General features: G+C 43.4%; 1 protein-coding gene across 2 annotated transcripts; it reads right to left on the bottom strand.

Annotated features, from left to right (window-relative positions):
- Window positions 1-2,836: 2,836 nt before the first annotated feature.
- Window positions 2,837-9,983, bottom strand: LOC138203148 (uncharacterized). 2 transcript variants are annotated; one of them, XM_069157802.1, is made up of 3 exons: window positions 8,467-9,983; window positions 6,460-7,110; window positions 2,837-3,437 (listed from the first exon to the last, which is right to left on the bottom strand). In XM_069157802.1, exons 1-2 carry the CDS (start codon window positions 9,469-9,471, stop codon window positions 6,565-6,567), a joined length of 1,551 nt encoding a protein of 516 aa, XP_069013903.1. In that variant the 5' UTR covers window positions 9,472-9,983; the 3' UTR covers window positions 2,837-3,437; window positions 6,460-6,564. The 2 variants fall into 2 exon arrangements, with proteins under 2 accessions (XP_069013903.1, XP_069013904.1); XM_069157803.1 differs by having other exon boundaries at window positions 2,837-3,434.
- Window positions 9,984-11,879: the final 1,896 nt, after the last annotated feature.

Here is an 11,879-nt window from a genome sequence, read left to right as displayed (position 1 = left end):
ATTCATTTATTTTCATCCAACGGTGTGCACGTGGCGTGGCGGGCATTTTCAGCGTCTCGCCATGAAACTACAAGTTGTTGTAACTTTTATGTACATATTCCGATCTTCCTCAAACATTACATCTTTGATAACAGTCCCGCCCTGAAGACACCTGTAGGAAACGAGATACAAATTAAAACTGCAAGCGGGGATATGCGGCCTCTTACGCGCTGCACGTCGGGGATCCAGGGGCCCCGACCCGCCGGCTCCCCGACGTGCACTGTGCGAGGGCAACCTATAACTCCACCGTCCGTAAACATTCATTCAAATGCGACCAAAATTGCCACAGACATTCTTTGGATAGTAGATATACGTGTTTTCAAGCGAGTCTGCAGTGATATTTCGGACATGCTATAGTATGACACAGTGGTGCACTGGTTAGAGCAGTTGCCTCACAGTGAGAAGTAACTTGAGGCATGCATGTCAGTTCAGAAAAAGGTCATACTCCAAAAAGTGATAAAAGAAAACTCATCGTATGTCGTCCGAAATATTTTTTTTAAAAAGTCATACTATAGCATGTCATCAAAAAAGTGACCGAAAATTCATTTTTGTTTAATAGTATATAGTATAGCCAGGGTGATGCGGTTAAGTTTGATGTTTGGCCGTGACACAGGAAGTTGATGTTTAAGGTCAAATGATGCTCCAAACCTCCCGAAACTTTGCACATGTGTCAGGCACCAACTTTCATTAGTTTTTGAAGATGTTAAAGCCGCCAAAAAACAACAACATTTTTTTAAGAACAATAAGGAACGAGATCGAGCCGGCGGCCCCGAGCAACTGGATCCCCGACGTGCAGGGTGCGAGAGCCCGCATGTCACTGCTTGCAGTCTTAATTTGAAAACTGTTATTTTCAGTCAAACAGAATAGTTGAAAGAAAAAAACATACTTTTATCCCACTTCCCAAACTTTTCCTATGAATAGAAAGCAGAGTGATGTCCTGCAATATGAAAAGTTCATGACAAAACTATAAAATCATTTGGTTTTTGCTCCTTACAGAGTTTAGGAGATCCAATGCTGTTCTTGTGAATTATTAGTCTTGGACTGAAATAATTATGACATTATGCAGCAATGTCAGTTTACGTGAACTTATCTAACAACCGTTTTTTTGTTTGTGGCCTATAAAATCAGTCGTATAAGCAGTCGCTACTAACCTACTTCTGTCTGTGGACATGTTGCTATGGTGTTGTAGTAAAGACTGTATATAAAAGTAGACGTAGCTTCCAGGTCTGAACAGAGAAGCCGATGCGGATGCCCTTAAAGTGGTCCACTACAGCTGTCTCTAAATCTCTGGCTCCTAGAGGCTCCTCTTCAAGAAGCACTTTCTAATAAAATACAAAGTCACTTTAAATGTTTTCCATAAATCATTTATCCTGTCATTTGTTAAACTCCCTCGTAATCAGTGTTCTGGTGGTCCTTCTGAAACTAATACCATAATTAGCCAAATTGGACATCGGGCCTCTAAAAGCAGTTTGTTTAGGGGCGTGTCTTGTTTGATTGACATGCGTAAGGTGGTGGTGGGCGTGGCGTAGTGTCCTCAAGTTCTCAGTTTTCATTGGGAGGCGTGAAGACGGGTCGCCACATGGTTGTTAACCGTTGTTCAAATGAATCGCTAACAGCTAACCTGGACCGGAGTCATCTCAGGTGTGACGTCTTTCCCAACTCCAACTTCCGAGGTGAAAGAAACGCTGCATACATTTGAGCAGTTAAAAAAAAAAAAGAGCAATTACTGATGTGAATGTTACCTTGCTTTTAACGTTAGCTTCACGAAGCATGAGCTAATTATTTAAAGTTAAGTTTGTTTTTGAATGCCGGCGTGACTAGCTCCAAAAACTACAACTTACAAGAACTGCTGTCATTCAGCCAAAATGAGACCTTGCTTTTGTTTACTTCTGCGTGAAATCATCGTTCGGAAGCAAACGCACAACATTTATAATATTGCTATGAATTTTGAGTGTTAAATCTTACCATCTGCAGTGATAAATTGGAAAGCTTGACAGGAATACCAACAGCAGAGGGCAGTATCTTCAGTGGTGGCTGTTATAAATGTGGCTTGACATTGAGCTCTGAGACGTTCATCACCATTTTCTGGCATTTTATGCACTAAACAATGACTCAAAACTATATCATTAATGTAATTGATGATTGAAATCATGCCTCTTTGCAGCCCGGGGCCATGCTGTTAGAAAATTATGATACAAAAGGATGCTCGGGGGGCCGAAACAAGATTTTTCATTTTGAATGTTGACAAGTAATAATGGACTCTGACACATGACCTTGCCCGTCTATATCTGCAGCGGCTTATCAACTCTTTACAACCTTGCTTCTCACCACTATGGGACAATTTACTCACCCTGCTTTGGGCTGCAGACACAGATATTGAGTGACAAAGTGGGCTGGATAGTTAACATTTTTTTCTTGTGTCATCCTCCATCTGTCACTGCAGCTCTCCATCAGTGATACAGGCACAAAGAGAGGCAGAGAAGGAGGGATGTTGTGTAAGGCGGATGATTTATAGTGCTTCTCTGAGGGCGGCGGTGCACTCCCATAGCAGCAGGAGCTTGTGAGAGTAAAGTGGTGAAATTCTCAGACAAGATTTAAACAAACAGAGACACAGACGCTGGCCCGGGACGCAGTGGCAGTGGCAACGACAGACAGCGGCCTGACGGAATAAGGCCATGAGAAATCACATAGTGCCATCTCCAGATCAAAGAAGTATTTCCCAAACTTCTACAGCTGCTTTTAGTACAGTCAGGCTTAGTGAATGCATAAATCATCACCCAGAGACAGAGGTCATTAAAAGCTGGTATCACGTCTTTTATTTCATATTCCAATGCCATACATTTAGCAGCCAATGAAGTCTCTCTAGAAACAATTGAGACGTCAAATTGATTTGTGTGAGAAAAGTGCAGAAGCATCTGTTGTATTTCAATTTACAGGCAGCTCTGCCTTTCCAGCTTTCCTGTCTTCTAGCTGTTGTTTTCCTCTTATGTACTCTAACAACCATGTAGCAGAGAGAAAAACAGTTTAAACTCTTTCATATGGAAAATATCTTTACAATAGTTTATATGATATACAAATCTAGGTTAGGTAGTATCCAGACTGGGGTCAGCTGCCTGAAAATAGATATTTTTTCAATACAAAATAGTAAAAATAAATTAATACTGTGATGAACAAACATTTTAACTCTCAGTTTGTGGTTGTTGTGTAGTTTATCCTCATTATTTGTCACCAGCTTCAACTCTCAAGACAGGTTTGACTGCCAACTCTTCATGCCTCCGTGCTTGCTTGACATTTGCAGGTTGACTCTTGAAGGAGTTTTCCCTTTGGAAACATCTCCACCTTCAGGCCGTGCTCTGTTTCCACCAGCTGACAGCTTGTCTCAGTGGCATCAGCTCCTGCTGGAAACATCATATCACAGGAGGTTAGAGCAAAAAAACAAAACAAATCGTTTAAATTCAGAACTCGGCATCTTTGTGAGCTCTTGTAGCATTATTCATTGGTGGAGACCCAGAAACAGCACTGCACTGAAAGTGAGGCAGTGTGTGTGTGTGTGTGTGTGTGTGTGTGTGTGTGTGTGTGTGTGTGCGTGCGTGCGTGCGTGCATGCGTGCGTGCGTGCGTGTGTGTGTGTCCTTGTGTGTCCTTGTGTGTCATGTTGCCTGGCTTGTGAAAGAGCGCTGTCATTCATGTTTTTATCAAACCTGTGGCGAGAGGCTATCTGCTCGTGTGCTTCTTTTTTCTTGGAGAGCATTTACACCACATCTCACCTTTTTTTTTCTTTTTTTTTTGCAAGTCTGGTCATGGTCAAAATTCCAATTTATTTGTACCCAAAAGCCTGCAGCAGTGAAACGCAACTTCAGGATAAAACAGAAAGCATATAAACACCTCATCAGTGATGAATGAAGGAAAGTACATAAGCGAAAATATTTTTTAAAAAGCTTAACTGTGAATGTTGAATACAGTTGCCTCAGACCCCTTCACTTTTTGCATACTTTGGTGTTACAATTTTAATTTAAATGGATACATTTGCATTTTTCCAATCAGTCTACACTTAAAATCCCATAATGACAAAGTAAAAACATGCTTTAGACATTTTTTTCACATGTATTTAAAACAAAAATCTCTAATTTACCAAATTAAACTGTACTGGTATAAAATAATAAGAGTCTGAAGCATGTTGCCTTAAGGTATTCATCAAGTACAGACCAGATAATCGACTACAGAAAAATGTTACCTGGCCTCAAGTTTACTATGCACAAGCTACTTCTGGTAATTTGATTGATTTATTTAGATTCATGCATCATTATCTGAATTGAAATTATAAACTTTTAAAGCTCTCATCATCTCATCTGATATTGAGATTTTATTTGGCAGATTTACAAACAACATAAATCAAATTACCACAAACTATAAATGCCTGTCGGAACTTTTAGGATCTGGTGAAGCAGGGGCACTAACCTACCGCTCTAAGTCAGTAAACCAGCATCGGTTCTAATAATAATGGCCAACTTTATAATTGACTTTTGAGCATGTTAATTTTTTACTTTCCCCTGTTCAGTTATTTAGATGGACTCGGTTTTAAGCAAATTCACTTTGTCCGTATTGCAGTTTATGGTTGACACGGGGATAGTGAAACAGGAATACGTGTGTGTGTTTGCATATTGTCCTTCTGTCTTCGTGAAGGTCCACCAGTCTAATTTCAATATCAAACTTCATTACCATCTATTTTTAGCGTAATTTTTGTATGCCCTTGTGGGTTATGTGAAAATACAGTCTTGTTCGAAAATCTTTATTCAATCCTTCCTTTCATTTTTGATGCCTCTCACATTCCTGCTGAGAATTTCTCTTTTATTCTTTTACTTTTTATCCAGTTATTAATGTCCAGATTTTTGTCCCGTGTTATTGTGTGTTTCGTCGTGGACCCCATGAGGACTGATGAACAAATCTAACAATTGCTTAGCACAAAATTTCATGCGCTAGCCATTTTGACACTGAACTTGCTCGAGGTGACTAATTCAGATGATTCAGGGCTTTAACGTGCCAAAAGCGTTGATGCTTTAAAAAACTTTGAAAGGACATCATAGAACGGAGAAGGTATGTTACACCTATCGACTATTTAAAGTGTTATCTTGTTCAGATAAATGAAAGGTGAAGCACATGCACCTCGCCGATGCCTTTCGTGTGCCGGCCAGCCTCGACATGAAGCTGCAGCCTTCGGCGCGCGTCTCTTCCTGCAGCATTGAGCCGCTTTGCCGTGCAGCCGTGCTCGTGTTTATATGGACGTCACAAATATACCAAGACTTTGGCTCACTCTGTTCTGGCGCGTGGCCAGAGGGTTTTATGATTAAAACCAGATTGTGCTTGCCCAACTCACGGAGGCCAGAAAAATAGATTGCAGTTACGCATACTCTGCACAAGAGGGAAGTGCAGAAGCATGCAGCATCCGCAAAGGTGGACTCTTTATGGGAACACTTGGCTGTATGTATCTGCCGTTTAATTTTCCGATTCTGCTACGGGGACTTTTTCACAGATGTCATCTTGTTATTAAGTCTGCTTGTAGTTCACAGTTAATGATACATCTGACTGTGGCACGAGAAGAAAGGCTTAGTTCCTCCTCATCAACCCCAAACAGTAAATTATGCCAATTCAGAGTCAGAGCTATGATCATCCTGTAAATCTAATGACGCCTTTTTTGGGTCACATGGTTGGAGTCAAGCGGCTGTGGGGTCTTCCTGTGCCAGAAATGACTGAGCTCCTGCCAAGTCTTAGTTCCCTCTCAGTTATGACTAAGTTACGATGCAAAAAAACAAAAAAAGTCTGTCTCAAGATTTTATCTTGCTATCTGCTATCAGATTTAACAGATTAAAGTGATTTAAAAAGGCAAACATAACAAGATTTTTAAACTACTTTCTTAAACTTATTTTGAGCTGTGTGTTTCAAAATTTGCGAGAACCAGCAGCTAATCTTTGTTTTGCAAGATCAGAAATTCATCAAATCTATTCATAAAAGTAGAATTTTACATCACAGAGTGAAAAAAATTTCACCCTCTCGGCTGATTACAACCACATGTGTAACCAAACTGAGGATCTCATTTCTTATTTCACTTGCCAGGACAGACTCATTTTGCAGTGTAGGGAGGACTGGGAAATCATGTGACATCAACAAAAGCAGACACATTACGCCCCCTCCACCGCCGCCCACACACAGACACAGCACACACACACACACACACACACACATACATCAAACACATACATCTTCTTTGTAACCGGCAGGAACACTGCAATTCATTTACTGACTTTGAACACGACGCTGCCAGTAAACAGCAAACGTCATCGGCTGCCAGCACTGACAGAAACATCAACACTGTAAAAGAAGAGGGAGAGATGTAAAAAAATTAATTAAAAAAAATAAAACTTACCATGAGTTGTTCCCCTGCCTGGTCCCTCTCTGACCTCCACTCATTGCAGCAGGGTCTCATGTTTCAGGCCCCTATGGCACTGGGGCAGACCACCCCCCCCCTCCTTCACACCATGCTGGTGCTCTGGCGGCCTCTCCCAGGGTAGGCAGGGGTCCTCACAGGCTTGGGAGGTGGGTAAGGGCCCTTCCCACACCGACCGTTTTGGGGGTAAGGTGGAGGCTTTTGAGTTCTTGGATGGGAGCTGCTGTTCCCTATGATGACCTTCGGGTCTAGGGTCTGTGGGTGAGGCTCTGGACGAGTTTGGCCAGTGTGGTTGGAGTCTCTGTTGGGGTACAGGTGAGGCGGGTGACCGTTGACACCCGGCCTTTCGTGGTTGATGTCCTTATTGAGACTGGGTGGGGTGAAGCGGCTGGTTTTGACGACCGACGCCATGTGGACGGGGGAGGGAGAGTTAGTTCTGAGGATGATGCGGTCTTCATCCACGAGTTGCGATGCCTGAACTGAGGCAGGCTTGTGATTGGGCAGCGGGGCCACCCTGAGGTCTCCTATATGAATTAAGTCGTGAATGTTATTGGATGACCCCTGGGTGATGCAGGGCGCCTCCTCACTGAGGTCGATACTGGCTGTGAGACGATCAATCTGCTCGACCACCTGAATGATAATAAAGAGAATACATACGACAGAACTGCAGAATAATATTTTACTTGCATATTTCCATTCAATCCTTTCTACTTGTACTCCAACACAATGTAGCTCGATATGTTGTACTTGTACTTCCTCTGTCTTAACATGTCCTTGTCTGCCTTACTTTTCTTTTCTAGATTGAAATACATATCACACATATAAAGTACAACAACGCTGTCAAAACTTTGAATAGGTTTTTGGCTTGTTTTTCCGACCGCTTGTTACTTTTCATACAACATTGGGTCATTTGTATTATTTGATAAAAAAAAAAAAAAAACAGTAAAACTCTACAATATTTCACAAAGAGCAAAAGTTAGTTAATATTCCAAAACTGAGAAAAGACTGAGATTTCTATAGCAGATATTTAGTTTTTCTTCTCTCCTGACCTATCGATCCCTTCCTGACTCCTCAGATTTATAATGTGACACTTTGCAGAGACCTGAACCTCAGGATAGGAACCCCTGTAAGAAATTTCAAAATTGTACACTTAGTAGAAGCTCCACATTAACCAGTCAAAATACTGAAATGCTACTTGCATAATAATTAATAGTATGTTGGTGAAAGAGGACAATTTTAAGGAATGAGTACCTTTTACTCTTTATAGTTTTACATTAAGGTCATAATAATCTTGTGTGTAATGTAGCATTTTTACCTTTTGGTATTTGTGCTTAAGAAGGGGATCTGAGCACTTTGTCCACCGCAGCCAAACTGAAGGCTATTTATAAGCACAAGTTTGTCTCTGACTGAAGCAATTATCACTCAAATCAAAGCTGTTTGTTTTTTTTCCCCAGATCTCTTTTGTTTCCAACAGCCTAAATTCACAATCATGGAGATTTTGGTTTCTAACAGTACAATGCCAGGCCTTGCACGGATGCATTCAGCTGTGAATCAATGCTATTTTACAGCTGCACGCAAAATGGATACTGTAAGAGTAAGGCATAATTTAGTAACGGGCTCAAGCCAGGATTTTTTTTTTTATGTGCTGACCGGAACACTGCCAGCATCAGGCAGCGTTCTGCAAAAGGTCAGTGCAAATCGCTCTCAATCACCGCAACGGAAAGAGATGATGACTGAGTCACAAACAATGCACTCAGCATGTACACACAGATATTGACATGCACGCAGAAACACGACCTGTGTCTAACTGTTCCGCACGGTGGCTCGTTTTGTCAGCATCAGAGCTTTGTGCTAATCATTTTAAATGTCACAGTATCCGAGGTAGGATTGAAAAGGCTGGGAAATGTGCACCAGACGCAGACTTTCCTGATTAGACACCTACGGTACTCGTAAAGAGTAAACATCCATAATAATAGACCCTCCTACCTCTTTCATCTCAACGTGAACTTGCTTCAAACCTCCCAACACGTCCTCCAGATCTGTCACCACCTGTCGGATTTGATCCCTCACAGAATCCTGCCTGCTCTTCTGCTTCGCCACCTCTGAACCTTGGTGCTGGTGATCGTTGTTGGTTGTCGATTTGGAGGGTTCTTGAGTGGTGATACCGGAGGGAGGGACCCGGGACCCCTTCCGTCTGCTTTGACTCAAGTGCTTCGGAGGGACTTCAGTGGGGAAGAAGCCTTTATGAGAGCCACCGCATCCATTAAAACCCTCCTCTGATCCACCCTTTAGTCTGCCCGGGTCCTGATGGCTATCTCTTTCCTCCCCTCCTTCGAAGAACACAGACCTCGGTCCACAGTGGCCATTCGGCGTGTGCAAATGATCCGGCTGGGGATGGTGTGGTTCCAGATGATAGTTTTCAAAAGCGCATCCGCTGCCGTCTTCCTCATCCACGGAGACATACCTGACAGTCCTCCTGTGCCTATGCCCCTGACCTTTGACCTGAAGATGAGGGAGAGGATGTGGTATCCCGGTGTTAAAGGGGTGTGCCCTGGTGTCGCTGCGCACCACACAGTCACACTGTTCTCTGACAGATGAATAGTGTCTCACCCCAGGCTCCGCTGGGTAGTTCCGCTGGGCAGGGTTCAGCTCCCAGGGGCAGACTTGGCTCAAGTCATCTGACTGACTGTGAGGGCCCAGCCCTGCAAACACAGGCCTCCTCTGTGGGCTGCGATGACCGCTTCTCTCCACTCTGTCCACTACGAAAGCTCTGCCTCCCACATCTTTAACCCGAAGAGCCTGGATGTCTCTCCTGCAGTCCAGCGATGGGTGGTCCGTCTGTCTGGCTGATGCTGGATGGTATCCCGGCCCAGCGCGATGGCCATACGGCCGCTCATAGTGGATGCAGTGCTGGCATGGGCAGGGGGTGGGGGTGTTGTTGTGCTGAAGAAATCGGTGGTGCGCCGTTGTTTGTGCGCCTTCTGTGTACATGTCCAAAGAAGTCCAGAGACCTGTGTAGAAAACGCCTTAGAAAACAACAGTTTTCCTCCCCTCCCAGCTCTCTCCAGCCCAGTCATTCACTCGCTCTGTTTTCTTCATCTGCGTCTTCCCACAAGAAAACTTTTCTCCAGCTCTTTTTTTTTTTACTCTCTGCCCAAGACTTCTCCCTCCCCTTCCTTCCTGTCTGTTGTTTCCCTTCTTCTACTCTCCTGTAGTTGTTAATCTTTGCGTCCGTACTTTCCTCAGAGCGCTTCTCTCCTACTTCTCCTAACTTTTTCTGACTCCTTCTTCTTCCTCACCCTGTAGCCCTCTCTCCTACACGGGGCCCCTCTCCACCTCCCTCCTTCTCTGTCTGTTTCTACCTCTCCCGCCTCGTTGTTCTGTCTCATTTGCTGCTGCAGGCTTCCAGTCTCTCTCCCTCTCTCTCCCTCTCTCTCTCTCTCTGGCTGTGTATTTCCCGTTTCCTCCTCTCCCCTCCCCTCCTTTTTCCTCCCCTCCTCTTTCCTCCCCTCCCCTCTCCCGCTCTCCTCTCTTCCTCCACCTCTTACTTGCCTCTGGTATATTCTCTCACATAGTCGGCTGTACCTGAATTTGAGAATTCCTTGTTTCCCCACCACCTGAAATCCAGCTGCTTTGTGAGGCTCCTCCAGTAAAGGACTCCATATGGGTTTCTGTCTCTCAGAGAGTGTGTGAAAGAGTTCCAGCTCCGGTGCTGAGCTCATTAGCCCAACTAAAGCCTTTGCACTCTGCAATTAAACGCTGCCTGGGATTCCTCGGCCAGAGACTGAGCAAGAAGGGGAGGGGAGGAGAGACGCACTGGGGGAGGTGGGGTTTCTAACAGACCAGGGAGTAGACAGCACTCTAAGTCAGGGAGACAGAGCCACTGCTTTTGTCCAAGGAGCACATTTTTAACTTTTTTTTTTTTTTTCTACCTCTCTCCCCACCAATTTATTCCCCTCTTTGTCCTTTGCCACTCCTGTCATCTCCACTCTGTCATTGTCTAGGTTAAAGTGACTTCACCTCAACAGTTGAGCAAAACTTCTCTATGCTGAGGCAAGCACAGGCAGTATAGTAGTCCTGTAGGGGAGTACGTGTTCCTCTCAGGTCCATACAATAGTATTTATACGTCTCTTAAATGGCATCAGAAATGTGCTCATGCCATGTTAAATTCATTATCTGTTCCCTTTATACATCGGTCTCCTCTCACTATAGATAACTATAATCTCCAGATGAATGGAACAAGAAACAAAACAAAATTTGAAAAGCAGGATGAGCAATCAAATCTCTCCCTCTCTCTCTCTCTCTCTCTCTCTCTCTCTCTCTCTCTCCAAAATAACATAACGTGCCTCTTTGTCCACAGCGACACTCAGGACAGCTAGGCGTTTATTTTCAAAGAAAATAACTGGAGCTTTGAAAACAATGGGTTGTAAGAACTACTGAGAATTACAGCAGAGGAAGATGAAGGGGATCCGTCCATCCCAGCAGGAGGATGAACAGTCCAGCCACAGCTGCTGGGAAAGATTGTTGTTGTAGATGAAACACAGTTGAGGTGACTTTATCTCGATAAATATATATATATCATATCACCGGAGGGCAAGAATATGCCCATATGTATGCACACTTAGATTTACGCTCCCAATGTAAGGTAAAGCAGTTAGAATTGCTCATTTAGATACATACTGTGATAATAGATTGTGATAAATCTATTTAACGTGTTAACGTGTTAAATCTGCGGTCACAGATGTTTAACCCATCTATTTACATGTGGAAACAAGCTGTGAACACAACTTTATGACATATAATTTACTTACAAACTGGATATGGTGAACATGGCTTATTCACATGGCCAGCAGTTGCCGAGAAACATTAGCATTTATGTAGAGTTGTGTGTCTGGTGACGCAGTGAATGGAAGTCCAATTAACACTCTCTTTTTAGCTCTTTTTTTGGTCTCCACCAACATCTGAGGGGGATATCTTGATCTAGAGCTGCGAAATGCCCTGCTGTGTTCACCAAACGGTTGCTAACTTTGTTTGTCTACTGTTTGGTGCTGAGCAAGGAGCAAGAGTTGTTTTTCAAAGGTTTTTGAGAGCATTGAGCGTGAACCCGGGGAGGCCAGAGAGCTTCACAAAGAGCTGAAAGATAAAACTCCATAGAGCTGAGGGGAACTGCTGAGATGATAAGAGACACAATCAAAATGTTCTGAGACTTTTCCTGTAGCGGAGAAACAGAGCGCAGCACAGTAATACACATGGAGCAGAAGGAAACAATGACTCTCATGAGTAAGTAGTCCAAGTTATATTGCTTGATCAACATCAGCGCCTGTGTTGTATAAATTTTTTATGACCACTGGCACGTGTGCACTTGCAATTTCATCACGGACTTGAAACTTTATTTAAAA

The sequence above is a fragment of the Embiotoca jacksoni genome, unplaced genomic scaffold (assembly GCF_022577435.1).
Source record: "Embiotoca jacksoni isolate LCO1_2020_lvr unplaced genomic scaffold, fEmbJac1.0.p SCAF_22, whole genome shotgun sequence".
Classification (NCBI taxonomy): Eukaryota; Metazoa; Chordata; class Actinopteri; family Embiotocidae; genus Embiotoca; species Embiotoca jacksoni.
Note: the sequence above shows the minus strand (reverse complement) of the source record. Positions and strands in the feature narration are given on the sequence as shown.